The following is a 21,236-nucleotide window of genomic DNA, read 5'->3' as shown; positions in this document are numbered from 1 at the left end:
TTTCAAAGCAAAGTATAAAAAGTAATTTTTAAATGGTTAGAATTAATGCTGTATTAACTGTTTGCTAGACAAAGCACATGAGAGTATTTAATACCATCAATATATGTAAGGCAACTTTCATATATACTTACAAAAATGTACTGATACTTTTTCTATGAGTGTTATTTCTCATCTCTCCCCTAGAAATGATTCATTCCATTTTACCTGATCCTGACATTTAATAATTCATGCCATATAATCCTGCATCATAAATAAGCGATAACAATTACATAATATAATTCAGCGCCAATAATTGCTTTAAGTGAAATGGGGCACACTCCATGATTTACTGGTTACTTAAGATATATGATGGAAGTACATTAAAATGACCAAATTGGTTTGATTAGTTTTCCACCTATTGTTTTTTCTCTGATATCAGCATCTCCACCAACACATTACTGCCATTACCCTTGTCACCTCCACAATCTCTTTTGGTTTTCTATCTTCCTGACTGGCTAGAGGCTGCAATTTTTAAGCAGATAAACCCTATCGGGCCAGTTCTTTCTCTTAATCACTGATGGATTTGTAAATGTAGTAATTAACCTTAAGAACCCCAAAGCTGCTCACCCCGGGCTCACAACTAACTAAAAGCTCTGGATAGCAAGATCCCTGACAGTCAATTTTTCAGCAAAAAAATAGGAACTCCCACAAAAATGTTTCTTTATCTGTGAAAACTTGTCCCTGCAGTTGTGTGGATGGCTGCCAAAAATGTAACACTAAACTAAAATATTTGGCTTGTAGCTTCACGTATCCATAGCTTTACTATTAAACACACGACTCCAAAGGCTCTGTAACAGAGGAGGAAGCTGCCAGTTAGGTCTGAACTAGGTATGTGGGGAGACTCGATCTTTCCTGACTGTTTTGAATGAGTATTCACAAGCAGTCTTCCCACCGCCTTCAGAGTACCCAACTTCTACCCCAGAACAATTTACTCACCGGTGGCAATGGTCCCATTCCGAAAAACGGGCGTAGGAATCATAGGAAAACTGTGAGGGTAAGAATTTGAGACTTTTCAGCAGCTGAATTCCACAGCACCCCCTGGAATGCAAGGTGCTGTGGAGAACGTAGAAATGAAGGAGGCACAGTCCCTGCCTTCTGTAAGTTCACCATCTGGTTTGGGAGACCAAAGCCCACCTACTTGGTATGATCCCAGAGGAATACACTGCTCTGGCAATACCTGGGAAGATGAGGAGGAGCAACAGAGGACAGAAAGATCTGGAAAAGATTTATGTAAGAAGTAGAGTTCAATATGGCTTTTCAAATAATAGCAAGATCCTGAAACTCAGAGATTGGGAATCAGGGCATTGCAGTGGTGAACACATGTGCACGATACAGCTGTGGGATACTGCGGGGTTCTTCCAAGGAAGGGAATTAAACCAGGGATGCTAGATCTTGGGGTATATTTCAGGTAGGGGGAGAAAATCTGGGAAGAGTCAAATTATGGAGAGTTGTGAACTCCTGCTGAGCAGTTATTTCATTCTACGTGCAAAGAGTTTACATTCAAAACACAGGAATATTTTAAATAATCTAAAGGAATCTCTTTGGAGCTTATCAGCTTATTCTTTCTAGAAATTAAAAACACCTTAAAGTACAGCACTGAATTTTATTTACCTTCATTATTTTCTTGGCACCTAGAAGGTATTTGGCATATTTGAATAATTTTACCAATGCCTAGGGAATGGATGAATACATTCTAATACAGAACACTGTAGAGGTAAACACAGGTCTCATGTTTATTGACTAAATATATATAATATTCAATTTAAATTTCAATTTTGTAACAGATTTTCCTATATGTATAACAGTTTATATGTTACCCTCCTCCATTTACATTACTAATTACCAACAGTTTCCCTTAGTTATGGCTGCCATGAGGTGGTAAAAGCTGGTGTCTAAACAAAAAGAAAGGCTGATCTTATTACACAATATTGAAATGATTCTTTTTCTATAAAATCCTTGGCAGATCCTGAAGTGGAACCATGAAAGGGAGCCTGCTACCCCATAACACCTCATTTCAAGGACAAGTATAGAACAGCTACCTCAGTTCCTGCTTTCATGAAATGCACTTCTGCCATCTACAGAGCCAAGCCACAGTCTAGCACGGCCCTCCTGGGTTTGAAGATCACACGTGCATTTCTTTATTCACGTGTACTCTATTGCCTTTCTGCAATCTGCCGAACTGCTTGCTGGTCAGTTACCTTGGCAACTCCGCAGTAAAGCCTGTTTCACTTTAAGTATATAGTATGCCATTTACTTTGAGAAAAACATGACACAGATGTGTGACACATTCATCATTCAGAAATGGAAAATGACTAAGCCACTGTGTTTTGTTTGTGAAAGTAATACTTCCTTTCCGTAGCATCGGTTTAAATGATGCGCACCTTCACAACATTTTAGGGAAGCACCCTTTCCCTTACCCTTTCTGGTTTGTTAACTTGCAAAACAAATAGCTCCTCAACAGAGGCTATTTGAGCAGTAGTTACACCTCACTTACTTTTGAAAACAACAAGTGACATAGAGAATTCAAAGTTATAGGCTTTTATTTTAAACATAAGCTATATAAATAATGCTGATAGGGTCTGCACCAACACCCACAAAGGCTGTTATTAGCAGTTAACACATTGTACTCTTATATGTCTAGGTACTATTCACAAACAAGCTTGAAGCACGTTGTTTTCCTTGAAAAGCTAGTCTTGGAAATCAAATTCAAACACGTGAACAATCCACAGTACTAAAATCTTAATACTCTATGAAATATGCATACGTACAGTGCCATGCTAATCAAGCTGAGGTCACAGGGTCTGGACTCTTTGTGTATTACATGGCTTTGCAATAGTCTCCAGCTGCAAATCCATTACCTCTACAAACACATGCCACTGGATACAAATGAAACTGGAAACCACTGTGTGGCTAAATCCGTGCAAATCCATCACCATTAATGGGAAACACAATTAAACCAAAAGTACAACTCACAGGGAGGTCCAAAACACCATCTTCAAACAGCAAGGGTAGCTAGATTTGCCAAATTTAAGAAATGAGCACAGGTAGTCATAAATAACAGATTTTTTAAACAGGAAAAATTCCATATCTGAGTTGAGAAGAGCAAAAGGGTATTCGGGCATGGCCAGGGTCATTGTTTCACCCTCCCTAAATGTAGTTCCAATATCCCTTGTTACCACGCTATCAAAATCTTTTCACAAAACTGTTTTCGCCATATCCATCGTAAGGTGTAGAAACTACAGACCATCTCAACAATGTATATTACGTTACAGCAGAGGGCCAAGAACCAAGGAACAGATGATGATGGCGATAGCAATAAAGTGGGATCTCACCCTAGCTAAACAGCATCCTGTCTTCTTTTATTAGTCCATTTGACATTTTCTCCCTACGGGAGCAACATCATCATAAAAATATGAGAGTGTGCTTATTTACAATTACTTAAAAACAAAAGCAAATTTGGAGGTGTTTAGCAAACATTAAATTTTGAAAGGATTGTGGTAGTTCATTGCTAAGGAAGCTATAGCACATAACTTCACAATTATTACAGTGCTTATTTTTAATGGCTTACAGGCAGGTGCAAAGTCCCTTCTCCACAAAAAACCCACACACTACTTACCTTTTTTCGGTATCACCAAGAACAAGAACATGGCTATAAAGATAACTAGCTGCTGAGTGTAAGACCTGCCAAGTCCCAATTACATTTAAATCTTAAAGCTGTCTCTCTTCTAAAATCTTTGAGAAGAAAGCCATAAAGTAATGTTCATATTCATGTCCAGGTGACCTTTATTAGGTATTTATTATGTGCATCTCTCCCTCATTGCTACCTGACCAACAAATTAATCACTTCCAAGGGTCCATTTATATCATTGATTATTAATTTCTATGGTTTAAGCGAATATTATAAAATCTTAGTTTCCAGGGAAGAAACATGTCAGAGGGCTGGGTTTTCTAAAGCATGCAGCGGTCGATCCTTTTTCACCATGGGAGAAGCCCATCATTTGGCACATCAATTATTACGCTCAGGTCTATTATACAGTGATGCCCTGATGGACCGTTTGGCTGCTTTGTCATTTACTGATCACACTAGCGCAAGCAGGTCCCGGTCAGCTAATGTTTTTAAAGGCGGCGTGTTTTATAGATTTTCTGTTTTCTCATCTGAGGACAAGTTGTCAGCTGTCATTTCTCATTGCCATCAGTATGTTTCCTATGTCAGCTTCTCCAGCCCTTCTGACTAGCCGCTCTTCATCTGCTGCAGGTTTAGAAAGCAGACTTCCAAATGAGGTGGGCTTGCGTGTGGACGTAGGAACAAATCGGTACTGCCTTAACGCACACTCCGCCAGGCATGAAAAACAGGAGCCTGTGTTTGCAGCTTCTCCTGTGGCTACCTGAAGACCCTTTTATGGCTCATGTCTTGGTCCTTAGTTGATGCAGTATACTTCTGAATAATTATCTCACTGAATAATTATAATTACTGTCAAGATGGCAGCGTAAACTCCACATATTAAATGCATTCAGAAGTGAGTATACCCTAGGAGGTCTTAATTCAATCCACCTGTTTGGTCAACATGAACTGTCAAACTAAAATGAATCAATTGGATGCACTATATAAAATAATTTCTTACATATTTGATGTGTGGGAAATATACTGCATAATTTAAACAAAGAGATCTAGTAAGTGATCTATTGCATTTAGCAATAGCTAAATCAGCCTAAGATTATAACACACCATAATTAACAAGTAATGTATTAATAAGAAATTAAAGTCTGTTTCTAAATGCATTTCAATCTTGTTAATTTGTCTCTCATGCTCAGAGAGTTTTAAGATGTAAGCTAATCATTGGGAGGCATGACAAAGGTGCTGTATGAGTGCAAATTACTTAAATGATACAGTGGATGCGTCCTATCCCGACTGTTTCTAGTCCTAATAGTAAGAATTATTGGGGGGGAGGTGGGGAGAATTGGGTAAGAATAATGAAGAAGATTATAAAATATGTTTAAGATATAAAGGTAATGTTGAATAGCCAATTACCTGGTACAGCTTTTAAAATAAACTTTTGCCTGCATGACCAGACATCTCAATTTCTCAAAATTTACAGACGGACACCGGCACCATACACAGTTAAGAATCAGAATATTTTTTTAAAAGAAATACAATTACTACCCAACATTCAATTACTAAACTTATTTAATTACATGATCCCTGATAATTAAACATTATAAGTACTGACAGAAAAAATAAGGCTTGTCTTATATTTTATAGTTTTCACAGCGGAAAGCTCTTTAGGAGTGTCCAAGCCCTGTACACGCGGCAACTCCAGGAAGCTGCGACCAATACGTCAGAAATGATCACGAGAGATGAGTCCATTTGCTATATCTGCATCAAGATAACCCATTTCAGGGTTTTCACAGTCTAATATGTTTATGGTTTCCTTCCTAATTTGTTTTTGAATGTGTTATTTCTAGACTCAAATGGAACTTTAATGACTACATGAAATAATTGCTGTAGAAAATTATTTTGAGACACATCAATATCCAGCCAGGTACACAACCTGTTCTGCTTTCTTCCCTAAGATATGTTTGTTTTATCTACCCAACTTGAAAAATCTTGGCTTTGAAACAAAAGCTTTTCTCAGCAGTCTGCCCTTCACCTAGGAGTTTACTCCATCTGAAAGTGCAGCAGGCCTTTCTTGGGGGGCTGGGGGGGGGGTCAGCTACTGTTTTATGGCTTTCTTGCTGGCACTATTACAGATGTCCCCCATGTCCCTGCCTTTACCGATCTCCAGCCCTGGCCCTGAGTCACAGAGAGCCCCTGCCTCGGCTGTAGAATTCATCACAGGGAAGGCATTAAACAGCCTTTTAAAATTTCCTTCTTCTAAGAGATATGGCCATTTCCCTGTACACGAGGCAGAAGAGAAACCACTGCTTGGGTCTTTTTCTACAAACAGCAGAGGGTTTCTTTATAACCCCCCTAAATAAAGCCACTTACCGAAACCATTTTTCTAAAGTGGAGTTAAATATCTTGATTTTTCATGTAATAATAATGTGTTTGTTTTGCTGTTTTTTCCTTAAATGTCAGTTGGAAAGTGGTTGCCAACCATTACAAATTGGTAATCAATAAACTTAGTCTCCTAAAACGGGGCAGTTGAAAAGTGCTTTGCCTGGCCACGCTAAATACTCTCTTAGGACACAGCTCATCATGCTACTTCCCACTGGGACATGGCTGCAGCATTCTGCTTAACTCGGAATTCCTGATGGACCACCAACTGGCCCTGGCATGCCTTGGCTCTCCTGGAGAGTCCAATCTTTCGTTTTATAGATAACAAAACTGAACCCAGGCGAGATAGATTCAAGGCTACTGGACTAGTAAGAGGAAGAGCCACAACTTAAATCTAGGTAACCATGTGTTTTGTTTGAAAACAAAGGGTAAGCCCTGGCTGGTTTGTCTCGGTAGTTGGAGTGTCAGCCCTCGGACCAAAGGGTCGCAGGTTCGATTCTGGTCAGGGGCACATACCTCGGCTGCAGTTCAACCCTGGCCCTGGTTGGAGTTATGCAGGAGGCAACCGATCAATGTGTCTCTCTCACATCAATGTTTCTTTCTCCCCCTCCTACTCTATCTTAAGATAAAATGGAAAAATATCTTCGGGTGAGGATTAAAAAAAAAAAAAGAAGGTAATACATTTGGTGGCTGTATACTATATTATTACAACCCACTACAGTAAGCTAATTATGTTGCCTGACACCTTAATTTTCTTAATTAACTTTGGTTTTTCTGACAAATCAGAATTTGACCAGATAACCCCAGTTTATGCTATGCTATTATTTCATGAAGTTATCATAATTACACTGTCACCATGGAAAAAGTGAGCTGACAATAACAATTTCAAGAAACAAACCTCAAGATTATTTTGTTGAAAGAAAGAAAAACACTTGGAGTTCAGAGGGAGACATCTCAGCCCTCATAGCTAGAGCCTAGAAGGAGTAGTTCACGTTTGGGGCAGATGGTCTGAATTCCTAGAAGGTGGTGACCCTTCGTCCTGACTTGGACATTTTCAGAGGCAAAGAATACATTTTAAGCCCAAGAGCACTCGACTGTCAGTAAGCTAAGGAGGAGACTCCTTTAAGATGGCAATGGAGAATTCTACCAAACTATTTGAGTATGTGTTATTTCATTTCCATGAATGTCCAATTAAAGTTTAACATTTAAGTTGAAAATAATTAGAAAATCAGTGCACGACCATTGTGACTTTATCTTTTTTTCTTAAGAAAAAAAGAAATGAAAGTGTATCCGTAAACCTAAGGCTAACCCATTTTAGAACATGAGTTGTCCTAAGTAAGACAACTTACCTAAAGATGTTTACCTAGGTGAAGTATATAAGTGAGTAATACAAACATTTGCGTCTTCCATTTTATTTAAATTATTCCAGGGGTAAAATTTAACTTCTTCTACCCCAACCCCAGGAATAAAAAAAAAATCCATATTTAGACTGTTCTTTCTGATTTTTACAACCACTCCATGTGCATCGAGGTAGAATTATACCAAAAGTGTTGGCTTGAGACATTTAAATTCCTCAAAATCCTATTTACTGATAAGGCATCACCCCACTACTAAAATTAAGAATGGCAACAGTGTTTAAAAAGAAAATTACACGAAAAATACCATTGGTAAACTCATTTTCCTATTTAAATACTCTTATAATCTTTTGTGCTCTCTTGAAATTATCAAAAACGGACGACGACTGGGATTCATGGTCAAGCACATCTCACAGAACATTTGACAGATTTGAGGCAGCATTTAAAATGCCCTTGCTAACTAGGCTACTAGAAACAATTCTGTTCACACAGTTGAACCTTACCACTCCCCATATAAGATATTCAATAATAGAACCATAATGATACAATTTAAATTGGACAAGGAGACCAGAGAGAGAGAAGCAGCTAAAGGATAAATTTAAATGTAACTGAGGAATAGAATGCATTCACCTGAACTGGTTACACCTCAGTAGGTTCAAGATGTATTTAGTCATTTCTAGAACTCCATATTTTCTTATTGATATTAGCAATGGAAATTCCTTAAAAATGCAAAGGTGTTTGAGGGTTTGTTTCAAAGAAGCAGGGTAGGAGACATCGAGAACTTTTGTGTTACTATGAAACAAATCTGGGGATAGAAGATTCCAGCTGAGGAATAATTTGGTGCTATCCAGAAAAAAGTTAATGACTCCTCCATGAGGGATGTATGAAGAAAATGAAGTAAGTCAGGAATTACTCCTATAAGGTACCCAGGTTTTATTTGGCAGTAAGGCCATTTTAGCTCACAAAATTACTGTTCTTTTACAAATATTTTTAAATTATTATGTTTATAGACACTTTATTTGCCCCAAAGTTATGAAAACCAGGCTACCATTCTGCTAATGTTTGTGACCATATATAGTAAAAATTGTGTGTGTGTGTGTGTGTGTGTGTGTGTCTATGTGTGAGTGATGTGTGGTAGTGGTGAGGAGTGAGGTGTAAGAGGGATCATAAAGGCAATAGTCTAAAATATATTAACTGGAAACTCGTAATGATAAATGATATTTTGAACACAACTAATATTTTGGTTAAGTAAGTCTTTTTTCTCCCTGATGAAATGCAGTATTTCAAAGGTCCTGGTGTACTGCTGATGGGCATATTTATATGTAAAAGAAAAAAGTAGGAGCAACAATAAATCATTCAAAGGTCAGGTCATCTTTTCAATACAAAACAAGTGCCATCTAATTATTTAATAGCAAAACATATCAATATTATTTTGCACAAAAATCATTCGAAAAACCATCTACTATTAGCTAAAACATTTTATGACCATTTTTCCTGAGGTTATATCAATACTGTTTTAAAATCATTTATGTTAAATGTACTTCTTAATGTTTTTCAGTGTTATAAGTAAATTGTTATAATAACCACACTGGGACAATTTTTATAAGTGGCAAGTCAATGACTGGATAAGGGGCAACAATAGGTTAAAAACATGATAATTATTTTTAGTTAAAAGAAAAAAGCCATAACTATAGCAAAGGAAAAAAACACTTGGAAAATAATGGATTAAGAACATAGAGAATCAGAAGTTTTAGAAGATTAGGAAAACAAATCTTAATTTTTTTCAGATTGACTTTTAAAAAACTCACACATGACTGAGAAAGGAAAAGGAATATTGGAAGTAGACTCGCCAAAGGGGATTTAGATTTACAACCTAAACTCACCATGTTTCTTCCCAGAAGCCATTTTTCTGCTGATAATAAAATTGTTGGCCTGTTTGGTCTTCCACTTAACTGTTCCATTTATGCCATCAGCAGAGCTTAATAAAAAAGCTTTTCAAATAAAACAAATGCACAAGAAATGAAATTAATGTTAAATTAAAATGACTCTCATAGATTACCTACTATTAATTGGGAACAAGTCCTTCCAGCCCAGCTAGCTGTTTAATTCCATTCACTGAATGCCTGTTTCATGTCAATACAAGGACTATATGGTGACAGCAAGTAAATAAGACTCAATTCCTACCCCCCCCGCCAAAGAGCTTACAATCTACACAGATTTATCATTCATGTATAAAAATATATACATAATATATAATATAGTATCTATGTCATCATCACGCATATATACACAATGGTAGAAAGCATAAGTGCTACAAACACACTGAGTGGGAAGCAATTATCACTAGCTAGGAATGTTGTAATAAGTTTGAAGTGTTTTCTATATTCACAGTTGAGTTTTGGAAACATCACTCTGAGAGCAGTGGAAAGAATCAGGGTGAGGGGATCCTAACAGGGGGCTAGCTCTGGATGTCACGTAGCAGTCGGCCCCTAAATCAGCAGCTGGGGTGTGAGGAAGTAACGGGAGGGCCAGTTACAAGCCATTGTGGAGATAACACTGAGAATACTTCTGAAATTGCTGGATGTGAGCTAACGGGGGACCGAAGATGGCTTTCCTTTTTGATCCAGAATGACAAAACAGTGATATAGAAGGAACCCCTCCCCCCAAAAGAGTTGGTTTCAAGATAACGATAATAAATTTAAGTTGGAATATGTTACATTTGGGGTGCCAGTTAGATATCCAGGGGAAACCATCTAAGAGGAAGATGGAAATAGAGCCCTGGTTCAGAGGAGAATCTAATGGGGCTTCAGATGCAGATTTGAGGTCTAGCCCCAGAGAAATGCTGTTGAAGTCAAAGCCCCAGTGCAATTCCTTAAAGAGATCATGCTCCCAAGTAATCCCCACTGGGCTCTCATGTACAAAGTGATCTGGAGAAGATATACATCCACGCTCTTGACCCACTTTTCTACCCTTTTCCCCATGATTCAAACTGCCAGTCTAACTGCTTACTTTCCCATTTTTCATCCTTACCTTTCAAACTTGATATTTGGGCACCAGTTCCTAACTACAACATCGGGTCTCCCTTCCCCTGGCGTCTCAGGTATGTTTCCTCTGGGTTCAGTCCAAGAATCCCCCAGAGCGTACCCCATAGTTTTGTACTAGCTCTTGGACTGAAACACAGCAAGAACAAATGAACAGAAGTGGGAGGGACAGCAAAGGGAGAAGAACATGCTAATAAACACATTTACATGGCAAACACAGAGAGTGAGTCAGCACAGAAATAAGAGGCAGTAGCAGAGGTTGGACAATGGAGCCTGAAGTGTCACATAGGTCAACAGAAGAGATGTCCAGAAGGAAAGAGTGATCAGCATCCTCAACTACAGCAAAAAGGTCAGAGGATGAGACCTGAGAAAGACTGTGAGGTGTGGAACATGAGAAGTTACTAGTGATTCTTTTATTTTATTTTATTTTATTTTATCCTCACCTGAGGACATTTTTGCATGTATCTTCAGATAAAGCGGGAGGGGAAAAGGGAGGGAGAGAGAGAGAGAGAGAAACATCGACGTGAGAGAAACACATTGAGTGGTTGCCACTCACATGACCCCAACCAGGGCCGGGGACAAACTACAACCGAGGCACATGCCCTTAGCAGGAACTAAACCCGGGTCTCTGACCCATGGGCCAACACTCTAATCGCTGAGCCAAACCAGCCAGGGCACCAGTGACCCCTTTAAAGTCGAGTTCCAATAAAGTGGTAAGCACAGAGGCCAAAGTGCAAAAGGTCAACATGTAGAAACAGCAAATGCAGTTAATCTTTCAAGGACACTGGCCGGGAAGGAGAAACAGAGATGAAATGACATGGTAGACTGAAGTGCAGCGAGGTGGAGAGTAGGGTTGGTTATTTTAGTGTGGGGAACAGATTTTGTGCTAAGCTGGGGGTAAGACAGAGACAAAGGATAAAGAGAAGGAGCATAACTGATGAGACACAGTCCAAGAAACACTGGAATGGGTGGGACCAAGTACACACAAGTAAAGAAAGTCCTTCATCAATCAGACAGTGAGGATGAGTGAAGACAAACATTTGCTGGGGAAAAGGACACTTAATGTTGAAAGGGCTCCTCACCTTAGTAAACCAGAGATGAAATGTACATTTCCTTTCCAAACTGAATTATAAGTAAATTTCTGAACTTATACTAAATTATGAGAAATGCCAAGTTACCTTCCAAAAGAAAAAAGAAAATGCAATTCAAACCCAAGTTATTAAAAACGAACAAACAAACAAAACCTCAGGTGACCATTTCAGTGATATCTGGGAAGGGAAATCAAAGGTCCTAGCACCCCAAGCGAATCAATGACTTGGTTGGTATTCAATTTTTAAAATATGTAAACCTAAGCATACTAATTTTTATCTACTAAAAGGTTAATCTTCTGGCTGATTCAGCTAATAATTGGTTGATTCACTTATTAACTGAAATTATGTCCTTTTAAATCTACATAAAAATACAGTAGCATTTCCTAAATAATTTAAGCTAAACAGGGCCAGAAATGTTCATAGACTCTTATGGCAAAATATCCTGCTCCCCAAGGTTATGATGGTTTCATAAGAATTACCTGGGCAGCTCTCTAAAAATACATATTCACACATACCCCCCCCCCCAAATACATAATAAAAACATTGAAAAACACATATTCATGGCTTCACCATGGAAAGCCTAGGTAGGTGTGCTGCACAATTTCATCAGGTGATTCTCACACACAAACTCTGGAAGGCCAGAAGAAGACCTACAGATCCCAAGGGCCTGTAGGACATTCAACTGAGTCACATCATATCCGCCAAATGTAGGGCTGACCTTAGAAATGAAACCTCACCCACTCCTACCTCCGACTGACCCACAGAGGCAGCCAATTTGCCAGAACATGTAAGTCGCTGCTGGAAGTCTCAACCTAGAAAGACAGGAAGCAGCCGGCCAAATTCCTCTCCGCAACTTTCCAAACAACAACGGGCAGCACTTGGAATTAAATCTATCACATCACCTGGGCCCGAGCAAGTGCTTCCATGTACATTGTCTCATTTAATCCTTATATTAGCAACCGAATCTATTAACATGTCTGAAGATCACAGAGGCTTGATTGCAAAGGAGAATGGGGTAAATCCTGCAGGCAAGCAAGATTATTTAGGATTCTCCACTTTTCCAGGGACTGGGGAGTTACCATGAAGAAACAATAGTTTCAGTGTCCAGACAACACCCCTTTTGTTCCTTCCTTTATTCCAGCCCCGTGGTTCTCAGACTATGTTGTGCATAAGAATTACTGTTCAGAGTTATATACACAAAACTGCACATGTTGTACTTTAAGGTCGATTTAAAGAAATTACTAGAATAACTCCTAAAGGATGTTTTGGTTTTACACTCTGGCTTTTAGAACCTGATGAACCCAATATAAGATTTAACACTACTCCTCGTCCTTGTCAGGTGAACCAACATATCATTTTTTTGTACTTCCCAAGTCTAGTTGACTTTTACAGGGTTCAAAACACAAATCTGATTGGTGCCTCAACTGTTATAAAATAGAAGCAGGGCACAATAGTTTAAACACATCCCACAGATATTGCTCTATTTTAAGGCCAACACAGCTTTGAGTACATTCCTTTTATAAAAGTTCATACTGATCCATCTAAATTCCTACTTTGACCACAGAAGACCACAGCCCAATAAATCTAAATAAGAAAGACAGCTTTTTATGTCTCTACTCACCAGACAATGTCACTAAAGGCAGGACAGAATGCCACAGATAGTGAGTCTGCTTAACCATTCAAGTCCCAGACCTTGAGGGGACAATCTCAACAACATGAAAATAATTGTTTGTTTTTAATGGTGTGGATCCATTCGACTAACTTCTCATATAAAAAAGTACTGTAATCTGGCCCTGGCTGGTTTGGCTCAGCGGTTAGAGCATCAGCCTGCGGTCCAGAGAGACCCGGGATCAGTTCCCACTAAGGGCACGTACCTCGGTTGCAGTTTATCCCTAAGGGCACGTACCTCGGTTGCAGTTTGTCCCCGGTCGTGTGGGTGGCAGCCACTCGATCTGTCCCTTTCACATCGATGTTTCTCTCTCTCTCTCTGTTCCTCTCTCTCCCTCCCACTTTACCTGAACAAAAAAAGGAAAAATGTCCTCGGGTGAGGATAAAAAAAAAAAAGTACTGCAATCTGTACACTGACAAATGTAGAATGCTCACTGAAAAAAGCTAGTGCTTTAAAGTTTGATTTTCATTCGAAAAGGACCACAGCATTTTTTTTTTCTGTGAGAACAATCTCCTTAGTTAGGATGGGAAAATACGATTTACTTTTTTAAATATTCTATATATAACTTTTCACGATTAATTCTAATGTGTAAAAAAATAAAAAAGTCAGCGTGCATAGTCTGGTTCTTGGACTCTTTTCACAGATAATGGGACCATCCTCAGAAATCTTGAAAGGAAGTCCACTGTGCTCACAGGTTCATGACAATCTATGCTACAATTGTACCTGGATGTGAGTTTTGCTCCAATTCATAAACACAAAAGCAAAGAGTTACATACACACTGCACTTAACCCCAACTAAGAAGACTTTTACAAAATTAGCTAGCATATCAAGGTATACTATCTATTCAATTTTTGTGCTCCCTCTCAAAAATCATTGAAGTCAAAATTAACCCGAAGGTGGCTGGTATGCTCTTAAATTCCCTAGAAACCATACAAAACTTAAAAGTTTGTCTTAAAATTCCACGATTTGGCCCTGGTCAGTTTGGCTCAGAGGTTGGAGCATTGGCCTGTGGACCAGAGAGTCCAGGTTTGGTTCCTGCTAAGGGCACATACTTCGGTTGCAGTTTGTCCCTGCCCCGGTTGAGGTTGTGTGGGTAGCAACCAGTTGGTGTGTCTCTCTCATGGCGATGTTTCTTTCTCTCTCCCTCCCTCCCTCACTCCCTCCTGCTTTATCTGAAGATACGTGCAAAAATGTCCTCGGGTGAGGATAGAAAAAACAAAAAAATTCAATGATTTGTTCTGAGTCTTACAGCAGCATGACTACATTTCACCTGGCCTGGGACAAGCTCTCTCATGAGACATCACTCTCTCTCAAACCCAAATCACCTCCTGATTGGGGAAGGAGGAGTCTGTTACTTAATAAAAGCAATTGAAAAGTGAAGTGTGACTGATTGCTGATGAGCTCATCAGAATGTCAAGGGATAGAAATAATAAATAATAACTTACTCCAACATCACTGTCCGAGTAAACAGCAAGACACGCCAAATGAAATTTAATGTGATTAACACACTCCCCTTAGAATCAAGGTGAGTCCACTGTTTCACCTCTGTTCATTTTTTACTGGAAGGGGACACAGACTTTTTCCATAACTTGGATGTATAGCTTACATCCCCTACGTGGCTTCCCTTCTCTGTCCATTCCTAATGTCGCCGTGTCACTCCCTCACCCTCTCCATTTCCTCTTCCCTTCCTTTATGCAACTACTCATAATAGTTTTTAAATTGTCCCATATTGTTGTTATATTCTTCTCTCCCACGAAATGTTAGCTGGCATTACTCCTACGAACTACCGTGTTTGGAATGCCAAGTGGGAGGCACTCCACTATGGGTTCTATACATATTAACCAATTCAATCCTTATGTTGACAGCTTTGTAAGGCAGGTATTTATTAGTTGCATTTTGCAATGAAGATAAGAAGTCTTAGGAAATGATCTAGCTTATCCCAGCTCGTGTGTTTGGTGAGTGGCAGGGCTGGATTTTGAACCCATTTCTTGACCGCCTGCAAAGTTCAAGTCACCCACTAACCAACACAACTCTCCATAGGATTGAACGCAAAAGCAAGTTGAAAACTACATATTTTAATGTAATTTGAGACGTTATTGTTATTATTATTATTACTAGTAGGTCATCTTCAATTTCTTTTTCTCTCCAGGAAAAATAAGTTTCCCCTGACTGCTGGATTAGAAATAGCTAGCAAGAAAGCAATGCCCACGGAAACTAGTCCCACGCACTCACACACAACACACCTCATTAAAAGAAGAAGGTTCGTTGGAACCTGTGGGGAAGAAGAAGGATTTGCTGCGGAGGACTACCCACAATTCTCTGAAGGGAGTCAGGAAAGGATGTTCCTCAGAGAACTGCAATAGCAAGACTTGAAACCGAGGACGCGAGCAAGAAACCTCCAAACTTTGTTAAAACAGAAGGGCCTGGCAAGGCATGACAAAAGTATTATTTACTACAATTAAAAGTTACTAAAATTTTGTAATTTTGGCACAAACTGGGTAAGACACTGGGCTTCAGGGTGAAATAAGACTGGACTACAGAAAAGTAGTGTTTAACAACAGAGTCTCTGGAGACAGAGGGTCTGGGTTTAATGCCAATGTTTGTCCATTGGGCAAGATATTCAGAGCCGCCATACCTCAGTTTCCTCATCTGGTAGGGACAGAATAGTGCCCATTTCATAGAAACACTGTGAGTGTTCATTGAGATAATACATTGAAAACGCTTACATGAGTGCTTAGCACATAATGATATTCTAAAGAACTCTCTGAGTTATTACCTTTAATCTTCAACTAATATGAACAAACATTTAGATTTCTTTATATGTGATTTTTTAAAATAGATGTTCAAATGAAAAACTTATTGTTACTATAGCTGGTATTATAAAATATAGCACTCTCTTTTTTTTCTCATGGACATAAGACAGATGAAAAATGAAATATTTCCAAGGCAGCGTGGAGTAAATGCTCAGAGCATTTACTTTTGCTCAAAGCAAATCAACAGCCCACAGGCTCCAACCATGTCAAACTCCACATGGCCCCTGGCAAGGCTAAGAAGATGGCATTTTAACAAGTCTTAATTCAGCACTGGCCAAGGCATACTGGTTGAGAGCTGCAATTTAACCCTTCCGAGGAAAGCCAGATGTAGTAAGAAGCAAGTGATACTGACATGTGTACTCTCTGACTCTCAGAAACTCGGGTGTTCTGAGGGAAAAATGCAACAAAAGCAATATGAGCACTAGCTTCAACTTTGCATGACACATATGAAAATTGAAGGGGGAAAATGTGTCAATAAAAGAAGTGTTGGTTTAATGGACTAGTTAGTGGCAACGGGAGGGTTATACACTTCTCTTGGTAGTTTTACTCTTTTGCTCAAATAGCCCAACCAAGGCATAAACAGTAGTACTGCGTTTCCTCTGCCCAGAAACAGAACTATCTGTATTTTATCTCAGAAATACTAGATAAGGAAGGAGCACCAGTGGGACCCATCACAAAAGGGAAGCATAATGTATGTGGTCACTGAATGAACCATTACTATGTAATGTCCTTATCTGCAAAATGATGGACTGTTTTGAAATTAATAAAATTAGTGAAAGGCAGACTACAAAACAGAACGTACACTATGTGAAATCTAGTGTAATAGTGCAATCTAGAGGAAGATTAAAAGGCAAAGTGTAAAAGCTCCTGGGTGAGGGAAGTAAAACTATATGGGGAAAAAATGTCTGTTCCCAAATAAAAAAATATAATAATGCTTATAAGGTTTTCCAATGAAGAAAACTCTGAAAGAAAAATACTCTCATCTTAGCTGTTTACTTGAAACTGTCATTCATTTTCTTTTTTTATAGAAGCCATACAGTCTCATTGTAATTCATTCAATAGTACAACCAGGGGGTATAAAACATGAAAGTTTCCTTTCCTGTGCCTATTGCCATCCCTTCAAGGCCACTTTTATTTGTCTTTGCACCTTTCCACCTTCTGTGCATATGCAAACATATTTGTACACACATATATAAACATATGCACTCTTTTTTACACTTTTTCACTTAGCATATCTCTTAAACATGTTTGCATGATACCGTATTTTAAGGCTGCATAGCTTTATGTTGTGTGGCTCAATCATAATTTTTTTTACTGGCACCTCAAATTCAGCCTGTCAAACTAAGACTCCTGACCTTTCCCTTGTGGTCCGGTCCTCCTCTGGCATCCCTCATCCAGTGAATGGTACCGCCCCACACCCTCACAAATATGAACAGAAATCTAGAAATCATCCTTGACTCTTCTTCCTGCACAAATTCAGTCCATGACCCACTTCTGTTACTATTTACTCTTCAAAATGTCCCTCCTGTCCTCATCACCCCATCACCGCCCGAGCCCAGGAGGTCATCATTTCTAGCCTTGATTACGAAAGTAGCCTTGGAGCTGGGCTGACCTTTTCAACCCTTTCTGCACAAAACAGCCAAAGTACTGTTTTTGAAATGTGAATCTGATCCTGTCCTGTTCAAACTCTCCAAATATTTTCCATAGGTTTTAGGGAAAAGATTACACTCTTTGAAGTGGTCTAACAGGTCTTGCAAAATTTGCTCCCTCTCCTATCTAGTCTCCTTTCAGACTGTGCTCCTCCTTTCTATCTCTTCTCTAACCTCTCTTCTTCCAGCACCTTCTATTTGCCATGTCAACCTGCCTGGGGCCTCCAGAGCTCTTTCTTTTACGTCAAATATACCTTTCTTCTTCACCTTACTAACATTTTCTCATCCTTCAGCTCTGAGTACTTCCTCAGACAAGCCTTTCTTAATCCCCCGTCTGACTAAATCCACAACTTAGAAATTCTAGTAGTGTTTGTAGCACTTATCACAGTTCTATGGGCACATTTACACGTGTGATTATTTGATTAATCTTTGTCAACCCCGACAGTGTAAGTTTCATAATGGCTGGTACCGAGTATTCCCAACCACTCACACAGTGTCTCAAGACCGGTCGACATCAAAAACAAAAACGAATAAAAGATTTATTTCTTAGTAAAGATGACCACTGTTTTTTTTTCTAGTGTTTCATTATTACTAGCAATGCTACACTAGACATCCCTGTACGTTCATCTTTGAGCACGTTCACACATATATCGTAAACTAAACTCTCAGAAGTAAATCAGCTAGACAAAAAATAACATACATTTCGAATTTTGATAAGCACATGTAACATCCTGACCTGTTTCCACTTCTGCAGCACTGGTCTATGATTAGAATCAACTCTATTAACTATAGAAAATGAAAGATGTGAAAGGTGCTACATTGATTAACTATTTCATAGGAGAGAAAATTCAATGTCATTCTACCGCTTAGTGAGAAACACCAATTTCCTAAGGTGAAAAAAAATAAAACAACCTCGAGCTATTTTTTTCTTTTCTTCTGCGTTCCAAGGTAAAAGATCAACTTGACTCCTACCACCTATTGCTGAAGATATTGGGAACTAAAATATTTCACTACACTGCTACAGGAAAATCAACTGTGATCTCTTCTTTCAAATTCACAGTGAACCCCAAATCTCCATAATAATCAAAGGGATGACCAGATGAATGAGTGTAGAGCTAAAGAATGGGAAAGAATTTACACCAGAGCTGCCTAACTCCTAAATATTTTTGAAATGAGCGGCTTTGTCAGAAGAGAAAGTCTGCCTTCCCTGTCACAACAGATGCCGGGGCGATTCCCGGGGTCCAGAATGACGAGGATCTATTCTGAAAGTCTGGGGAGTCCAAGGCAATTAAGCAGAAAGTGAGACATGCTAAAGAATAGTGCTTTTTAAGTAACAAAACACATGGACATCTCTATTGCATCAATATTGCATAAAAATTCTCAGATGAAGACACAAAAAATAAAAATGCTACCAAAGCGAACCAAGGAGAAGAGAGCCCTTGAGCATCACTAAAGAATTGTGTTGTTGTTGTTGTTTGAGAATACAACATAAATAATCATGCCAGCAACTCATGTTTTGAGGCTTCGTGTTAATTTCTGAAATAAGTTCTCGAAATGTTAGAACTGAAACACTGGGGATCATGCACCTCCCAAACCCAGGAGCAGGACCAGCGTTGCCTTGGAGGATCAGGTGGGCCAGTGGGGACAAGCTAGAGGCTCCTCTCTGAGGATTTCTCTCTGGGAAATAGGAGCTCAGCCCAGCACTGCCTGTGGCATCTTCAGCAACTGGGAAGCGAGCCATCAGAAGTTGCCCTGTGCGGGATTACAGCCCCACAGAAGGGCACGGCCCTTTTAGAAAAAATAGAGAAAATAAGGAGAAACCTGGTTGACATTAAAAATATACTTCACACAGAGGCTGTATTTCTGACCTAAGGATTTGGGTGGACGATGCAAGTTGTGGGTGTGGAGGGAAGAGGTGGGAAGGGAAGAATCAGGAGAAGGTGGGTGACAGCAGATAACTGAAGACTGCTCTCTGTTTCTTCGCATCGCTCACTGGAGGCTCCCTTAGTGCTCAAGGCTCCGGTGCACCAGGATTGTTTCGGTGGGGTCAGAGGCATTGCAGGCCAGCACTTCCCAGAAGAGGTGTCCTAGGTGCACGCATACTCCGCAGAGTCATTTGGACCATCATGTTTTCAAAGTTAGATACGGTAATCAAAAGAAACAATCAGTTGGCAGATGGACAGAAGAGAAAAATCTGCCCCAAGCCACGTTTGAGACAGTGGGACTGTGCCCCTGAGGCAGTCAGAAACCAGGCTACACCGAAACAGAGAGCAGTTAAAAGAGCAGTGTCGAAAACTACTTTTGATGGGAAGGTTTTGTTTTCCACTGAAAATCGAGCAAAAAAATGTTAAGTATTTCAAGGACATATGGGGGGGGGGGTTACTGCAGAAGGAAGAATTGCCCCACATGTCCCCCTGGGTGAGAGGTTCCACCAGTGGAGGGCTGAGCTGTCCTGAGCCAGCAGCCAGCAGTGACCTGCCCCCCTTAACCCTGGACACCCCCAGCATCAGCAGTCACTCCGCCCAAGAAGCCTGCTCCCAGCCAGCTAGAAACCCCAGGGAAGGAGTAACTCCAGCAAGCAAGTGAAGGCCAGGACACTTTGCAGGAAAATAAAAAAAGGAAACTTTAATTTTCTTCTCAGATTTTCATGTTTGAAATGGAATGAGAGGGGAGGAAGGAATGTGCTAAGTTGCCCTGTTGTAGCAATTTTCAAGTTGGAAGAGATCAACTTGCAACACAAGGACTATTCTTTTTAGACAGTTTAGGAGAGAAAATAAAATGTTTCCATCACAAGTATCTCTGGTGTCCTACAGGAAAATGTTATCATGGCCTTCAAATTACACATTCGTTGGGAGAAAGGTGACTATTTCTGATATTTGAAAAGAACAGACCAAGTAAAGGTGTTGACTCCCTTGCTGAGCTGCACTGTTAGGAAGGTCTCAAGTTGAAACCCTTTCACCCACTGATACTAGTTCAGCTTTCCCAAGCAGAAAGAAGAGTTTACATCCACTGTTAGTCTTCAAGCTACACATTCCCAGACCCTTTGAGGATTAGCTTCTATGACAGGATTGCTAGACCTCTCACCATCCCCACGGACAGCTCTGAAAGTTGTCTAATTTGTCAACATCTCTCTTTAAATGTGACAGCTAGAAATGGACACAATACTACAGATGTGGTTAATTAGAGCAGAGTACTATTAATTTCTGTGACATACGGACACTATCCTAGTACCAGAATCTAAACTTGATTTTTTTTTTTTTTGTAGCCACATTATACTGCTGGTTCACATTAACCCTTTTCCTCAAAAAATCGCCACCATGTAAAGTCACCTCCTTCCTCACACTTCCATGAATTATGATGCGTTTACTAGTACAAAATATCTTTTTGCATAACATTGCAACCTATTTAAACCATGTTAACTCTCAATTCTGTTATCTAATTTCAATAGTTATCCCTTTTCAAGTCATCTATGGGTTTTAAAGCAAGCACCCTAGATCTTCATCAAAGTCATTCATAAAAATTTTGAACAAGAGAAGAACCAAGTCAAAGGCATCTGATCCTTCACCAGGGACCACTCCCGGAC

At 39.5% G+C, this 21,236-nt stretch overlaps 1 protein-coding gene across 3 annotated transcripts in view; it reads right to left on the bottom strand.

Annotated features, from left to right (window-relative positions):
* SGCE (sarcoglycan epsilon) overlaps positions 1-21,236 on the bottom strand; it is a 67,498-nt gene that overhangs the window by 41,777 nt on the left and 4,485 nt on the right. The window contains exon 2 of one of the 3 annotated variants that reach the window (XM_036246642.1): positions 9,273-9,380. The exons of the other annotated variants lie outside the window; for them this stretch is intronic. Within the exon in view, the coding sequence (XP_036102535.1) occupies positions 9,273-9,380 (108 nt within the window). The remainder of the gene's footprint in view (positions 1-9,272; positions 9,381-21,236) is intronic. 3 annotated transcript variants of the gene reach the window in all.

This window comes from Molossus molossus, unplaced genomic scaffold (genome assembly GCF_014108415.1).
Source record: "Molossus molossus isolate mMolMol1 unplaced genomic scaffold, mMolMol1.p scaffold_m16_p_7, whole genome shotgun sequence".
Lineage (NCBI taxonomy): Eukaryota > Metazoa > Chordata > Mammalia > Chiroptera > Molossidae > Molossus > Molossus molossus.
This window is presented reverse-complemented; position numbering and strand designations above follow the sequence as displayed.